This window comes from Bufo bufo, chromosome 5 (assembly GCF_905171765.1).
Source record: "Bufo bufo chromosome 5, aBufBuf1.1, whole genome shotgun sequence".
In the NCBI taxonomy this organism is placed as follows: domain Eukaryota; kingdom Metazoa; phylum Chordata; class Amphibia; order Anura; family Bufonidae; genus Bufo; species Bufo bufo.
Window position 1 is genome coordinate 177,171,411 of NC_053393.1, and position 16,382 is coordinate 177,187,792.

The window sequence follows — 16,382 nt, forward strand, 5'->3', positions numbered from 1 at the left end:
GCTGCCCGTAGATGTGGTCATAAGTTTGTGGTATCCTCCAGTTGTGAGGAAGGTATACGGTTATGCCTGGCTAGCAGACACCATTGACAAGGGTCAGGCCCATACTGACAGGAGCAGGGCAGAGGCGGAGCTATGACTAGTGAGGGTCGGGATCCTTTTTAAAGCTTTGGGAGGTCTTGGGGCTCACTGGTTTTCCATTGGATCCGGGCGAAAGGAAATAGGACATGTACTTATGTTTTTTGTTTCCATTCCTTCTATACGCCGGAGTGAGATGTTCCTAATGTCTAATCGACTGAGTTACCGAAGCCCGAACAGACAAGATGCCCTGAAGACCAAACCATGGAGCAGATGCAGAGGATTCCAAACCAGCCGGCGACCAGCGCGAAACACCACCTCCTGAGTCAGCTCCCGAAGAAAAGAATCTCTGAGTCAAGATTTGTTTTAAGCTACGTGTCAAGATTTACTTTCTGTTTTCCATCATGTTTTGTTTTATGGAGTCAGGACTTTTCGTAGACAAGACTGTTTTTTTCAAAGAAGAAGATCGAGATTCGTCGAGGGACACTGGGGAGCATATGACAAAGAGGAGGGACTGTTGTGGAAATTTTATTAGGATGTGTATTTAATATATTGTGTATGGTCATCATGTCTCTCAGTGTCAGGGTAAACCATTGGAGTGGATATCTTCCCGTGTATGTCCTGTCACAGCTGCTGGGTGCAGAGGTCTCAGTCGGCGAATGGTCCATGTTCTAAGCACTGGGCTGTGGGCCGGGGAGACTGATGTGTTCAGCAGAGCAGTGTTTTGTTGACTGATGTATGGACGCCAGCTAGAGCCCCCGCGCAAGACGCGGATTTATTGGTTTGGCGTGGATGCATTTGTTAAGAGAACAATATATGAAAGGAACGTGCGTTTGTTCTCTCTAGTGCGCCTTATCAGCCGCTGGAGATAATGACGTTGTCCTGTAAATAAACATGCATGAGGATCATAGTAACTTTATCTAGCATTGATCACTGAGCAAGGCTAGATAAAGTTTGCTCCAGTGGTTATAGGATACATGTGTTTGTGAGCTGGCTATGTTCTCATCTTCCTATGTCATCATTTCCTGTATCCTTGTTTTGGGCCAGCCCCTTTTACACCTTTTGTTAGTAAATAAAAGAGACAGACTGGGCAGGGGGAAGGGGGAGTTGCTCAGAATTCAAGCAAGATGGTAACACCTGTGTCTGCCTCTGACTGCAGCTGAGGGAAAAGGGATTTGCCTTTCCTTACACAAAGTTTGATGCGAGCAGATTACAACTATTAATATTTCTACATCACACCCGAGCAGCAAAAACTGCGGCTCGGATGCGGACCCGAAAAGCGGTCGTGTGCATGAGGCCTTAATCATAGGAAATTCACAAGTGGCAACAGCCATTGGCAACTCAGTATTAGGATGACATGTTTGATGTCTCACATTACTGCAAGGACAGTTTTACTACAACCACACTTTCAGGAAAATCTTACCATTCGGGAGCAATTGAGCTGACGAGAAACCCCAAGGATTTGATCTTCGGCTGCTTTACAGATTACACAGTCATCGCCCTCAAGAGCTACGCTATTTACCAGCACAAAACTGGAATAAAGAAAACATAGTAACTGGTTACACAGTGATAAAATGAGTTTTCCACAACCTGCACAAAAGTCCACTGGCAAGCTTGAAGAAAATCTGTTTACTGCTCCCAAACCACACAGAACTAAGTAATTCCAAATTAATATTAAAAGAAATGTAACAAGACATGAACCATAGGACATTCAGTACTGTTCCATATTACACATCATATTCCATAGTGGAAACAATGAAAATGCTACTTTGTTAAATGCAATATCTTACAAGGCATCTTATGGCACATGAGGCATATTGAGAGAATGTTATCTTTCCTCATCGTCCCCGACAGCATCTAGGGTTGATTTATTCTACCTCTGCATAAGGACAAAACATACACAAGCAGCATGGAAATAGTTAACAACAACAATTAACCACAGTATAAAACCCCGCCTCCGGCACTAAACTCCAGTGACCATGTATTCTGTCCTGCCTGGGACAAGTAGCTGTGGCTACTTACAGCATGATACAATATGTCTTTATTCAGGTTATCTTGCTTGTTTATTTTTGTTATGTAAACTTTGTTTTCCTTATCTCTAGCTTCCTCCATTAATCCTTTCACACCTGCAGCGGGCATCATGGCCGGCATGTCTCTGCTGTTTCAAACAGCAGAGACCTGCCGCTAATTACCGCGAGCGGTAATTAAAGGCTTTAGATGCTGCGATCAAGTGAGATCATGTCATCTAAATGGTCAAAAACACGAAAGCTCGTGCTTTTAGGCATTCCACTGACATCCCCTGCAGCCAATGGGGATGTCGGTAATTGCTTTGAATGCTGGGTCTCGCTGACAAGACCCATTTATTTAGCTTTCTCAGTCATTGGCATCTGATGATCTTATGGAACCCATCTCTATTAATAATTCTGATTCTTTTGACTCAGATGCTAAAGTCACAGTGGAAGATGTATGTAAACTTCTTAAAACTGTAAAAAGAATTGTTGAGGCAGAAGAAAAAAAAGGGGGTAATTTATCAAACTGGTGTAAAATAGAACTGGCATAGTTCCTCAAAGCAACCAATCAGATTCCTCCTTTAATTTTGCAAAGGAGCTGTCCAAAATGAAAGGTGGAATCTGATTAGTTGCTATGGGCAACTAAGCCAGTTTTACTTTACACCAGTTTGATAAATGACCCCCAAAGTGCCTAAAAGTGGGAGACCGAGCATTTTCTATTCACCCCTAGAACTTTTCCGCCACATCCTATAATCAAACAGAATAAGTGGAATAAACCTGAAAGATCAGATTTAGGAGTAAGGTTCAAATCTATAGATAGAGTTGAAGATAACGATTTGGAAAATTGGGACACCCCTCCAAAAGTAGCAAAATTGTCTAGAAGATCAGTGTTTCCATCCGATGACTTCGTTTTTAAGGAATACGATGGATAGGAAAGACGACACAGCACTTAAAAGAACCTTTACTAATGAAGCAGGCACTGCTAAAGCTTCAAGGGCAGCCATACCGGTGGAAAGAGCATTAAGGATTTACCTAAGTCAACTAGCAGAACAAATTGCAGCAGGTACCTCCCGGGAAAAACTTCTTCTGATGATTCCCAAAATTAAGCCATCTTCTGAATTTCTCAGTGATTATTCTATGGATTTGTTACGGCTTTCATCCAGAACTATGGCGCTATCCAATTCTGCGTGTCGGGTGATCTGGTTAAAACCATGGAATGGTGACACCTCGACAAAGAACAACTTCATTTCCCTCCCCTTTGAGCTGGGGTTTCTCTTTGGTGACCGTCTAACAAAGATCATGAAGAGCTTCAATGAAGAGAAAAGTCCTCTGTTTCCTACTACCTCTTCAACCAGAAATAAACACCCCAGCTGTGACGAGGGGACAACCTCTGCGTCTACAGGAAAGAAGGTTTGTACACAAACATAGAAGAGGATTCTTTACGGTAAGAGCAGTGAGACTATGTAACTCTCTGCCTGAGGAGGTTGTGATGGGGAATTTGCTAAAAGAGTTCAAGAGGGGCCTGGATGTATTTCTGAAGTGTAATATTACAGGTTATAGTTACTAGAGATGGGTTGTTGATCCAGGGAGTTATTCTGATTGGAGTCGGAAAATAATATTTTTCCCCTAAAATGAGGAAAATTGGCTTCTACCTCACAGTTTTTTTTTTTTTGCCTTCCTCTGGATCAACTTGCGGGATAACAGGATGGACAGATGTCTTTTTTCAGCCTTATAAACTATGTTACTATGTTAGCTTTAGAGGATATAGAAGATTTTCCCCAAAAGAAGGTTTTGGACGCCTTTTCGTCCCATGGAAGGAAAGGATCAAAGAATTAAAAGAAGACCGGATAGAGCCACGGGCCAGAACAAGCCCTCCTCTAATACTAAACCAAAGTTTTGGTGCCAGTTCTCTGGTGGGTGCCAGACTCCAAAACTTGCAAATTGGCTGGAAACTACCACAGACTGGTGGGTCTTCTTAACCATCAGGTGGGGATATCGCCTGGAGTTTACGTCCACTCCTCCTTCTAGATTTTTAATAAACCAAGACAGAAACGCTCAGGCTGCACTACTCCTGGAAGAATTCCTCACAAAAGGTGCTCTGGAAAAAGTACCACTGAGCTCACAAGGGAAAGGCCTCTATTCCCCAGTTTTTGCCATCCCAAGCGAGAAAAGAAATAGTGTTTAAATAATAGACCTAAGAGTTCTCAACAATACACTACAAAAAAAGTCAGTCATCTCCTCGATTCAGCCAGGAGACTTCATGGCAAAATTAGATATGATGGATGCCTATCTTCATGTGCCTATTCCCAGACAACACAGAAGGTTTCTGCGAATTGCTCGTGTCAAAGATGGAGTAGTTCAACATAACCCATTCCTTTCGGCCTATCACCCGCTCCACCGGTATTTACCAAAATCACAGTTTTCTTAGCAGCCCATCTCAGACTGCAAGGTGTATGTTTGATCCCATATTTAGACGATTGGCTACTTCGAACATCTCCTGATCAAGTATATTCAGACCACCATACTGTGCCTTAAGAGTCACGGATTTCTAATCAACTCCGAAAAATCAGAACTCATACCAGCACTCGTCTCGAGTTTCTAGGACTAATTCTCGACTTCAGAACCATGTCTTTATATCTAACTCATGAGAGGAGATTTCAGATTGTGACAGCTGCAATCCACTGATTCTGAAGCCAAGGACAAACATCAGGAACATAATGAAGGTCCTGGTTTTTTAACTTCTGCTATAGGCCTCTTGCACACAACCATATGGCTTTTTCAGTATTTTGCAGTCCGCAAAAAATACGGATGACGTTCAAGTGCATTCTGTTTTTTGCGGAACAGAACAGCTGGCCCCTGATAGAACAGTACTATCCTTGTCCGTTATGCGGACAATAATAGGACATGTTCTATCTTTGAACGGAACGGAAATACGAAAACGGAAGGCATACGGAGTACCTTCCGTTTTTTTTTGCGGATCCATTGAAATGCATGGTTCCGTATATAAAACGCAAAAAACAGAATGTAAACGGAAAAAAAAAACGTTTGTGTGCAAGAGGCCATAGAAGCTTCTCCATAGGCGAAAGCTTATCTGAGGCCTTTACAATACTTTCTTCTGAAAATATGGAACAAAGAAGTGACCCAGTTGGACAAGTAGGTTCTTCTGCCCTCAAACGTGACACAATCTCTGACCTGGTGGCTCCAGGAGAAGAATCTGTCTAGGGGAAAGTCATTTGCACTCAATCAACAAGTGGTCCTTCAGTTGGGGATGACCTTCCAGGATCAGCCGATCTAGGGACAATGGTCTCTGGAAGAGAGGACATTATCCTCGAATATGAGGACATTGAGAGCCAGGACTTTGTCACTTTTAAGAACACTTCCACAATGCCCATGTTCAAATCCAGTTGGACAATCTAGTGTCCGTTTGCTTTGTGAAAAAAGAAGTGGAACCAGATTCATGATGCTGGAGCAGAAATGTGCAACGATCATGCATTGCGCAGAGAAGTTGGGAGTGGAAGTATTCAAATCTAATTGTTCAGAATTGGGGTCAGCCTCATCCTAATCGACCTAAAGGCAACCCAGCAGAATGACAAAGTGAAGTACTTCTACTCCTTGAGGAAACAGATCGACCAGGCCTGGATGCCCTCTCCCAATCTTGGAAAACAGGTCTCCAATACATATTTGTCCCATTACCAATAGTTGCCAGAGTTACTCAAAATCAGAATAGACCAAGCGGAAGTGATTGCCATAATTCCTTACTGGCCAGGAGGGGGTGGTTTACGGACTCGTCTCCACCTGATGGCTTGGAGGTTGAGAGGTCGAGATTAGCCAATCTCAGGTTGTCTGAAACAGTGGTGACCACTCTACTCTCCTCTCGCAGACCATCTACTAATAAGATATATGCTAGAGTTTGGAGAATTTTTGAGGACTGGTGTACACAGACACAAATAAGACCTATGGCAGCTGCTGTAGCAGATATTCTACTCTTCCTTCAACTTGAATTTGAAAAAGGGTTGAAGGTCAATACACTCAGAGTCCATTTTACCGCACTCAATGCTTTCTTGGACTTCAAGTTTTCTCATTCTAAGTTGGTTAGAAGATTTTTTAAAGGACTAAAACTTTTAAGACCCAATACCCGTCATCCTCAGCCAATATGGGATGTAGCACTAGTCCTGAAGAGGTTAATCCTTCCTCCCTTCGAACTAGAAGATCTCAGATTTCTGTCTTGGAAAACTTTTTTTGTTGCAGTTTCCTCTGCAAAAAGGCTTGGAGAGTTACAAGCATTGTCAACGAAAAAGCCGTACCTGAAGATATTACCAAATTGTCTAACCATTAGAACTGTTCCTACCTTTCTATATTAACAATAAAGTATTTATTATAATCCATTTAAAAAGGGGGTAATTCTTTGTATCACTTTGTGTGACCATCAGACAGCCAGATTTCAATGGTGTAGAGAGGGATAGCGTACAACCACCTACACCTAATGAAGTCTGGAATAATCCTTATGCTTTTCCCTGTGGCTCCTGTATAATTTGTGGCAGTATCATGAAAGGAGCTTTTTTTGCAAGCCATAATAGAGGAGACAAGTATAGTATACAGGGAGTGCAGAATTATTAGGCAAGTTGTATTTTTGAGGATTAATTTTATTATTGAACAACCACCATGTTCTCAATGAACCCAAAAAACTCATTAATATCAAAGCTGAATATTTTTGGAAGTAGTTTTTAGTTTGTTTTTAGTTTTAGCTATTTTAGGGGGATATCTGTGTGTGCAGGTGACTATTACTGTGCATAATTATTAGGCAACTTAACAAAAAACAAATATATACCCATTTCAATTATTTATTTTTACCAGTGAAACCAATATAACATCTCAACATTCACAAATATAAATTTCTGACATTCAAAAACAAAAACAAATCAGTGACCAATATAGCCACATTTCTTTGCAAGGACACTCAAAAGCCTGCCATCCATGGATTCTGTCAGTGTTTTGATCTGTTCACCATCAACATTGCGTGCAGCAGCAACCACAGCCTCCCAGACACTGTTCAGAGAGGTGTACTGTTTTCCCTCCTTGTAAATCTCACATTTGATGATGGACCACAGGTTCTCAATGGGGTTCGGATCAGGTGAACAAGGAGGCCATGTCATTAGATTTTCTTCTTTTATACCCTTTCTTGCCAGCCACGCTGTGGAGTACTTGGACGCGTGTGATGGAGCATTGTCCTGCATGAAAATTATGTTTTTCTTGAAGGATGCAGACTTCTTCCTGTACCACTGCTTGAAGAAGGTGTCTTCCAGAAACTGGCAGTAGGACTGGGAGTTGAGCTTGACTCCATCCTCAACCCGAAAAGGCCCCACAAGCTCATCTTTGATGATACCAGCCCAAACCAGTACTCCACCTCCACCATGCTGGCGTCTGAGTCGGACTGGAGCTCTCTGCCCTTTACCAATCCAGCCACGGGCCCATCCATCTGGCCCATCAAGACTCACTCTCATTTCATCAGTCCATAAAACCTTAGAAAAATCAGTCTTGAGATATTTCTTGGCCCAGTCTTGACGTTTCAGCTTGTGTGTCTTGTTCAGTGGTGGTCGTCTTTCAGCCTTTCTTACCTTGGCCATGTCTCTGAGTATTGCACACCTTGTGCTTTTGGGCACTCCAGTGATGTTGCAGCTCTGAAATATGGCCAAACTGGTGGCAAGTGGCATCTTGGCAGCTGCACGCTTGACTTTTCTCAGTTCATGGGCAGTTATTTTGCGCCTTGGTTTTTCCACACGCTTCTTGCGACCCTGTTGACTATTTTGAATGAAACGCTTGATTGTTCGATGATTACGCTTCAGAAGCTTTGCAATTTTAAGAGTGCTGCATCCCTCTGCAAGATATCTCACTATTTTTCACTTTTCTGAGCCTGTCAAGTCCTTCTTTTGACCCATTTTGCCAAAGGAAAGGAAGTTGCCTAATAATTATGCACACCTAATATAGGGTGTTGATGTCATTAGACCACACCCCTTCTCATTACAGAGATGCACATCACCTAATATGCTTAATTGGTAGTAGGCTTTCGAGCCTATACAGCTTGGAGTAAGACAACATGCATAAAGAGGATGATGTGGTCAAAATACTCATTTGCCTAATAATTCTGCACGCAGTGTACGTTCCTTCATCAGGTGTACATCTACTGGTGTCGCGGATTGGAGTCCCCCTTACCATAAGCGCGCATGCGCTTACTCCCGGGAGCTTCACAGTTCATCTGGGTACTCGCTGGTCAGAGGGCGTGAGCTGGGGACACACCTTTATCTCTGACTGGCACTCGTACCAGTGCACAACCCCTGTTATATCTACTCGGCGTGTGTTCGGCTGCGTACGGCCATCACAGCGCCGGAGCCTGTGCACATAACAGTGCAGGGCACTTGCTTTTCACAGGCATCCTAAAATTAGCTCCTGATGACACGTGGCGGATTCATGTCACGTAGAAACGCGTTGAGCCGATGTCAATGCCTTTAGGACACGGTTCTGGAGGCAGGGTGTGAATGGGCGGTTATACTCTGAGATGGTTACCACTGGCAACAAGTAAAGAGGTGACCTGAGAGTAAAACCTCATAGCACTGATATCAATGTGGATGATGATTGAGTGAGTCCACTGAAAACGTAACACACGACTGCGGATGGTGTATGTTATTTGGATGATTGGTTCAAAATAGAGACCGTTCCATACATAGCCGAATGCAAGCAGTGTGTGTGGGACCAAGCGAATCTATCAGCAAACGCAGCATACAATAACTGCTGATGCCGTACGCTGGATGGATGACTGGTTGTGAACTATAGACCAGATTATATACGTTGAGTATAATCAGTGCGGCTATATATACAGCTCTGAGAAGTTAGCCACCATTTGAAGACTTGCAGTTGTCAGACTGTGCTTTCGACACAGAGGATTGCTGTCGTCACACCCCAGCCAAGTACGAATTTGGACCGTGTCCTCACTCCCTTGCTTGCAGACTATTAGCAGCACATTGCTAGCGAGCATAGGGATTATTCCAGACTTCATTAGGTGTAGGTGGTTGTACGCTGTCCCTCTCTACACCATTGAAATCTGGTTGCCTGATGGTCACACAAAGTGATACACAGAATCACCCCCTTTTTTTTTTATGGATTATAATAAATACTTTGTTTTCTCTTAATATGTTCCTCAGGCTGTGTTAATATATAATTTACGAACGTAAACCATCATTTTGAATTAGTGTGAGATACTGTTCCTACCTTTCTCCCAAAGGTCCACTCTGATCATAATATAAATCAGGAAGTAATCCTGCCAGAATATTTTCCAAATCCTCAAAATGAAGAAGACGAAAGATTACACTGCTTGGACGTGAAGAGAGCAGTGTGTATATATGTACAAAAGACCAAGAGTTTCAGATCTGCTGAAAATTAATTTGTATAGTTTTTTGGAGCCTGGAAAGGCCCGACGGCCAGTAAATCATCAATAGCCGGATGGAATAAGGATGTTATTTCTGAATGTTACAAGCTGGAAAACTTACCTGTTCCAGAAGGTATCCATGCACATACAACGAGATCTACAGCCACCTCATGGTAAGAATTAGCAGGGGTGCCTCTTCAATTTATCTGTCAAGCTGCTTCTTGGGGGTCTGCAAAAACCTTTATGAATCATTATAGGCTGGAAGTCACAGAGGGGTGTTCGGCTTTCAGCACAGAGGTCTTCAACAGAGCTTTGTCTTCATCTGCCCTCCCTACTTCTTTGGCTTCTTAAATCCCTAGGTGCCACCGAGGACAATGAGGAAGAGTGAAATTTATTCACCTGAAATTAAATTTTCCTCGAGTCCGAGGCAGCACCTGCTTCCCTCCCTAGTAAATCTTTTTAGCAGTACATGTTCCTTTTTATTTACCGGACCTCAGTGCCAAAGGAGGAGTTTTATACTGTGATTAATTGTTGCTGTTAACTATTTCTATGCTGCTTGTGTATGTTCTGTCCTTATGCAGCGGTGAAATAAATCAACCCTAGGTGCTGCCTCGGACTCGCAGTAAAGAAAATTTCAGGTGCGTAAATTTCACTCTTGGCCATATAGAAAAACCTTCACAGAATAGCATTGGTTCCATATTCTACAACTAATATGGAGCATGTGAGCTAAAAATAACACGGCATACTTAATTTGTAAAAAAATTTCTTTGCATCACCATTACTTTCCATCTGTGCTGTATGAGGGCTTGTTTTCTGAGGGACAAACTGTAGTTTTTATTGGCACCATTTTTAGGGTACATATGACTTTTTGATCACTGTTATTAAATTTTTGGGGGTGAATAAGAAAACCAAAAAATGTTTTTTGTTTTTTTTATAGTTCAGACGCAGCAATACCTGTTATATTTATTTATTTATTTATTTTTAAATGTAAAAATTGGGAAAGGTGGGTAATTTGAACTTTTAACCACTTCCAGAAGGGCCATTTACCCCCTTCCTGACCAGGCCTAATTTAGAAAATCTGACATGTGTCACTTTGTGTGGTAATAACTTTAGAACGCTTTTACTTATCCATAGTACTTATGTTTTGAAGCAATGTTTATTTATATTCTTTCACGGCGTTCACCTGATGGGGTAGATCATATGATATTATTATAGAGCCGGTCGTTGCAGACGCGATGATGCCAAATATATGTCCATTTTATTTTTTTTCTTCCATTTTTAACATTTTTTAAATAACGGATTTGGGGGGAAATTTTGTATTTTTATTTTTAATGTGAAACTTTTTTATTTTTTTTTACACTTTGTGTCATACAACACCTCTGGAGGACATTTAACTACAATTTATTTTTATTTTTTTACTATTGATTTCTCCTGTAACTGGGAAAATACACCCCCAGAGAGGCTGTACAACATTATACTATGCTGTACAGCCCCTGACCCTGGCGGTCACATGACCACCGGGCCAGGACAGGAAGTGGCAGATCGCTTCCTCCGCTGTATACAGCGATCTAGAAGGCAGGGACACCCAGGAGCGGTCCCTACCTTCTCTCTGGGGTGCTCTGCGGTCACTGACAGCGGACCCCCGTTTGGCAGCTGCACGATTACCGTGCAGCTGCCATCTCTGAAAGGACGTTCAGAAACGTTTGATCGGAGATAAATCCAACTGCCCAGGACGTTTAGGCCTCTTTCACACGGGCGTTGTGGGAAAATGTGCGGGTGCGTTGCGGGAACACCCGCGATTTTTCCGTGCGAGTGCAAAACATTGTATCGCGTGAGAAAAATCAGGCATGTTTGGTACCCAAACCCGAACTTCTTCACAGAAAGTTCGGGCTTGGGATCGGTGTTCTGTAGATTGTATTATTTCCCCTTATAACATGGTTATAAGGGAAAATAATAGCATTCTGAATACAGAATGCAAAGTAAAATAGCGCTGGAGGGGTTAAAAAAAATTCTAAAAAATGTAACTCCCCTTAGTCCACTTGATAGCGCAGCCGGCATCTCCTTCTGTATTCTTTCTTCAGGACCTGGGTAAAGGACCTGTGGTGACGTCACTCCGGTCATCACATGATCCATCACATGATTAAAGAATACAGAAGGAGATGCCGGCTGCGCTATCAAGTTGACTAAGGTGAGTTAAAAAAATTTTTAAATTTTTTTAACCCCTCCAGCGCTAGTTTACTATGCAGTCTGTATTCAGAATGCTATTATTTTCCCTTATAACAATGTTATAAGGGGAAATAATAATGATCGGGTCTCCATCCTGATCGTCTCCTAGCAACCATGCGTGAAAATCGCACCGCATCCGCACTTGCTTGCGGATGCTTGCGATTTTCACGCAACCCCATTCACTTCTATGGGGCCTGCGTTGCGTGAAAAACGCAGAATATAGAGCATGCTGCGATTTTCACGCAATGCACAAGTGATGCGTGAAAATCACCGCTCATGTGAACAGCCCCATAGAAATGAATGGGTCGGTATTCAGTGCGGGTGCAATGAGTTCAACTCACGCATCACATCCGCGCGGAATACTCACCCGTGTGAAAGGGGCCTTATAGTCAGTCAATGAGCGGTCAGGAAGTGGTTAAGATTATGTCTGTTTTTTGTTTGTTTTTTTACTTTTAATTTTTAAATAATAACTTTTAGCCTAGAACCTGGGATCTTTTAATCCCTTGTCCGATTCATAATAATAGAGAATTATTACGGTGAATGGAATTCTGCCACTCTGCCTGCTGAGCCGTGCCTTGTGCTTTGCAGGCAGATTACCATTACAGGCCTGGGAACCTTCAGCAGGCCCCAGGCTGTCATTGTAACCGATCAGAGCCCTGTGATATCAATGTTGGGGCTCCGATGGGAAGGCAGAGGGGAGCCACAATCCTCCTAAACTCACAGATGCTGCAATCGCTATTGAATGTGCCATTACCGATCCTGGTCATTGCGGCCAAATGCCTGCTGTATTATACAGCCAGCACCCGCCTTGTATGGAGCAGGTTCAGCACAGCAGCCCGCTCCATACATTTCCTCAGCCACTATGACATACAGGTACTTCACAGCTGAAGGGGTTAATGGGTGTAACAAAATGTTGAATAAAAATCAATAAAAATTTGAATAGAAAAAAAAATATAAAAAATTAAAATGCTAAGTTAAAGTCAGACATGCTACTTACTTAATTCCTTTACGAGAAACTACTTTGCCAGAAGTGAGATTAAAAGCTTTCTCAAATCTATTAAGTTTGTGTTCAGTCATTCTGTGTAGAAAACAGACAAAAACATATTATGATATATGATTTCATCAATAATACAGGATGAAGACAAGTGTGCATGTCCCTAAAAATATGTACCAGTCATCCTCAAACCTTGACTCTTCAACTGCTGCCATCTGTAGATACTACTGATCATGAATGACATCAAGGATGTCATTATCAACACTTAAAGGGAACCTGTCACCTGGATTTTGTGAATAGAGCTGAGAATATGGGCTGCTAGATGGCCGTTAGCACATCCGCAATACCCAGTCCCCATAGCTCTGTGTGCTTTTATTGTGTAAAAAAAACGATTTGATACATATGCAAATGAACCTTAGAGGAGTCCTGTCTCTGAGATGAGTCCAGCGTGAAGGAGCCCAGCACCGCCCCGCATCTTCAGAATCTCCTCCTTGCTCCCCGACGTCAGAAAGCTAGAGCGCCGTAATCTCGCGATGTGTGAGCTAGCACACGGAGTGCTGTCCGCATCTTTTGCGGCCCCATTGAAGGGAATGGGTCCGCATCCGAGCCGCCAAAACTGCGGCTCGGATGCTGACCAAAACAACGGCCGGGTGCATGAGGCCTAAAAGCACAGAGAGATATGGGGACTGGATATTGCGGATGTGCTAGCAGCCATCTAGCAACCCATATCCTCAGCTCTATACACAAAATCCTGGTGACAGCTTCCCTTTAAACCTGTGCCACTAGGATCAGAAACATAGCAGTAGATAAAAGGCTCTAAACCAGATCAATATCTTTACCACCAAAGAACTGGCACTCATACTTTGTTTCCACCTAGCAATTGGTTTTTACAGTGTTAAAAATGTAAAATATGATTTCTATAATAATATCTCTTTTCCTTTAATATCAATCTTCACTTAAAGAAGCACTCTCACAAAAATGTTAATTCTTTGACCTGTTAGAAAGGCACATGATGTAAACTGTAGTGAAGATAATCTTCTTACCAGTGACTGTATTCGTGAGTTTTAACCTTCCTGCTGATCCTTAGCTGTGTCATGTGACCAAAAATTAGAATTTTGTTACTCACCGTAAAATCCTTTTCTCATCTTACTCATTGGGAGACACAGCAAAGACCTTGGGATGTTCTAGAGCAGCCTCTATGAGTGCTCTCAATGCACCTCTGCTTGCAGTACCCTGCAACCAAGAGCCGCACCGTAGGATGCAAAGGTATGCACCCTATAGAACTTGCCATTCTGTCCAGATTGATTTTAAGTGATCGGACCACATCCAAGGTGTGGAGTGCTTCCTCTTTGGACTGGGCCATGGCTGGACAGAAAGAAATAATATCACTGTCGTTTGGAACGCTATGTTACTGTTAAAACTAATGCTTTATTAATTTAACACAAGGGAAAGGAAAGGGAACTAACCTATATTAAAATTCTAGGACGCCATCTGCCCAGTATTGGGTCGGTGAATAGGACCTGTGAAACCGCAAGATGCGGTACATGCAGCTGTAGACGGGGTCACTAGAAATGCCGCAACTAGTGCTGTACTGCAGGCTGGATCATAAGGTCATGGGGCCGTGCTAGATCCAATCCACCAGAAGTATGCACTGTGGTGCGGTCAAAGTGCTCTGAACCACTCCCAGCTAATAGAGCCCTGGACTAAAGTTAAGATAGACTAATCCATTGATAAACATCTGCCTGCAGAAGCCGACCTCACTGGAAACCATCCGTTCAGTGTGAATCAGATGTCAGAGTGTCGGCCCTGCAGGCACGAATCAAGGGACACTAGGCTAAGCTGGGTGGAACAGAAGGGCTTGATTGCATTTGCTCATCAACTGCAGAGGGCTGAGAACCGCAGACCTCAACTGCAGTGTGAGCGCAATACAGGCAACATGAACATTAATTTATCCCCACACCACGCTCGACGCGTTTCGCCATACTCGGCTCGTCAGGAGCATAAATCTGTGGATAATAGGACAAATGATCAAAGCTGCTAAGCCTCCGTGACAGAGGCTGCAGCTGTCAGTACGAGGTGGCCGAACGCGGCCGCTCAAGTGCACGAAATATAAGGAGAGTCCTCCTCCCCTCTGCTGAGCCACGCCTGCAGAGCGGCCAATGAGAATGCAGGAGGCGCGGCACCACCGCATCATCCATCCCGCCCCCATTGTACCGCCCCCACTATGAGACGGGCCCAGATGAATGTCACAACATTCATACATTAAAAATAGAGTTATTACATGCGGCGACTTACTAGTCCGGCGGCACGGTACAGCAGCGGTCGGGACGAGGACAGCTGAGCGGTCATCGGTACATTATGTTGAGGACATCAAACGGTAATGGTCGGAACAACACCACAGGGTCACAGAGGGGACCCTGCAGCATTGTTAATCCCAGGTGGTAACACCGAGATCAGTCGAGTATTAAAGTGGTATTCCCTCTATAAGTTACAGAGGGGGTGGTTTCTAGTATAATATGGTATAAACCAAAACTAGTGGCTACACTCCCATACCCCTGCTTTCTTATGACCCAATCAGGGGCCCAGGTGATCACACTTCTACTGACTTACTGGCAACAATTGTCTAGTGTTCAATACTCCTGAGACACAGGGATCGCGGAGAGTATATCATCACTCCTGTTATTACCCCCGTTGCACTCCCTATCATGGAATTTTAGAGGAAACACACAAAGGAGTTATACTCATTCAATCCATGAGGTTGGAGTGCATACAGGCGGTAGATCCACTGTGTCTCTTTTTGTAATAGACGCCTGTCAAAGTCGCCTCCTCTTGGCGATCTTCTAACCACCTCCACAGCCTGAAATTTAATGACATCCGCATCACCATCGTGTACAGTTGACATGTGTCTGGCAATAGGGGTATCAGCCCCTTTGCGGATGTCATTAAGGTGTTCTGCTACTCTTCTGCGGAATTCCCTTGTGGTTTTACCCACATATTGTTTTCCGCAAACACAAGTGGCCAAGTAAACCAGGCCTCTCGTTTTGCAATTTACAAACGATCTGATGGTAAATCTCCGTTCAGTGACGCTGCAAATGAATGTAGCGCCCGTCTGGATTGCAGGGCAAGCCACGCACCCGCCACAGCGGAAGGTCCCTTTGAGGCTGGTACTCAGCCAAGTAGATGTAGTAGGGGCCTGAAAGAAGCTGTGGACCAAGCGATCTCTCAAACTGCACCCACGTCTGTACGTGATCAGAGGTGCGTCGCCTATCATATCTCCAATGTGGTTACGCTTTTTATGGTCGGGGAGTGTGGATGACTTCAATCGGTTTGTTTCAGACCTGAATATAAATACTATGGGATTATTCTTCACATCGGAGATCCAGGAATCTCAAATCAATTTTCTGGATTTGACCGTCTTCAGGGACAAGATGGGCTACGTTGGCACACGACTGTTCCGCAAGGAGACTGTGACCAACAGCCTCCTTAGATGGGACAGTTGCCACCCCTTGCCCCTGAAGAGGGGAATTCCCAAAGGGCAATATCTTCGGGTAAGGCGCAACTGCTCTAGTATGTCGGATTTTAGAACGGCATCCAGTGACCTACAGACTAGGTTTAGGAATAGGGGGTACCCGCAACATGTACTAGCCAAAGCGTATCA

General features: G+C 43.5%; 1 protein-coding gene across 3 annotated transcripts in view; it reads right to left on the reverse strand.

The window, feature by feature from the left end:
- The window catches only part of MPPE1 (metallophosphoesterase 1), a 141,391-nt gene that overhangs the window by 62,077 nt on the left and 62,932 nt on the right, over positions 1 to 16,382 (reverse strand). For all 3 annotated transcript variants that reach the window (XM_040433538.1, XM_040433537.1, XM_040433539.1), the window contains exons 5-6: positions 12,728 to 12,808; positions 1,499 to 1,607 (exon numbers count right to left, since the gene is read on the reverse strand). In XM_040433538.1, the coding sequence (XP_040289472.1) occupies positions 1,499 to 1,607; positions 12,728 to 12,808 (190 nt within the window). The remainder of the gene's footprint in view (positions 1 to 1,498; positions 1,608 to 12,727; positions 12,809 to 16,382) is intronic.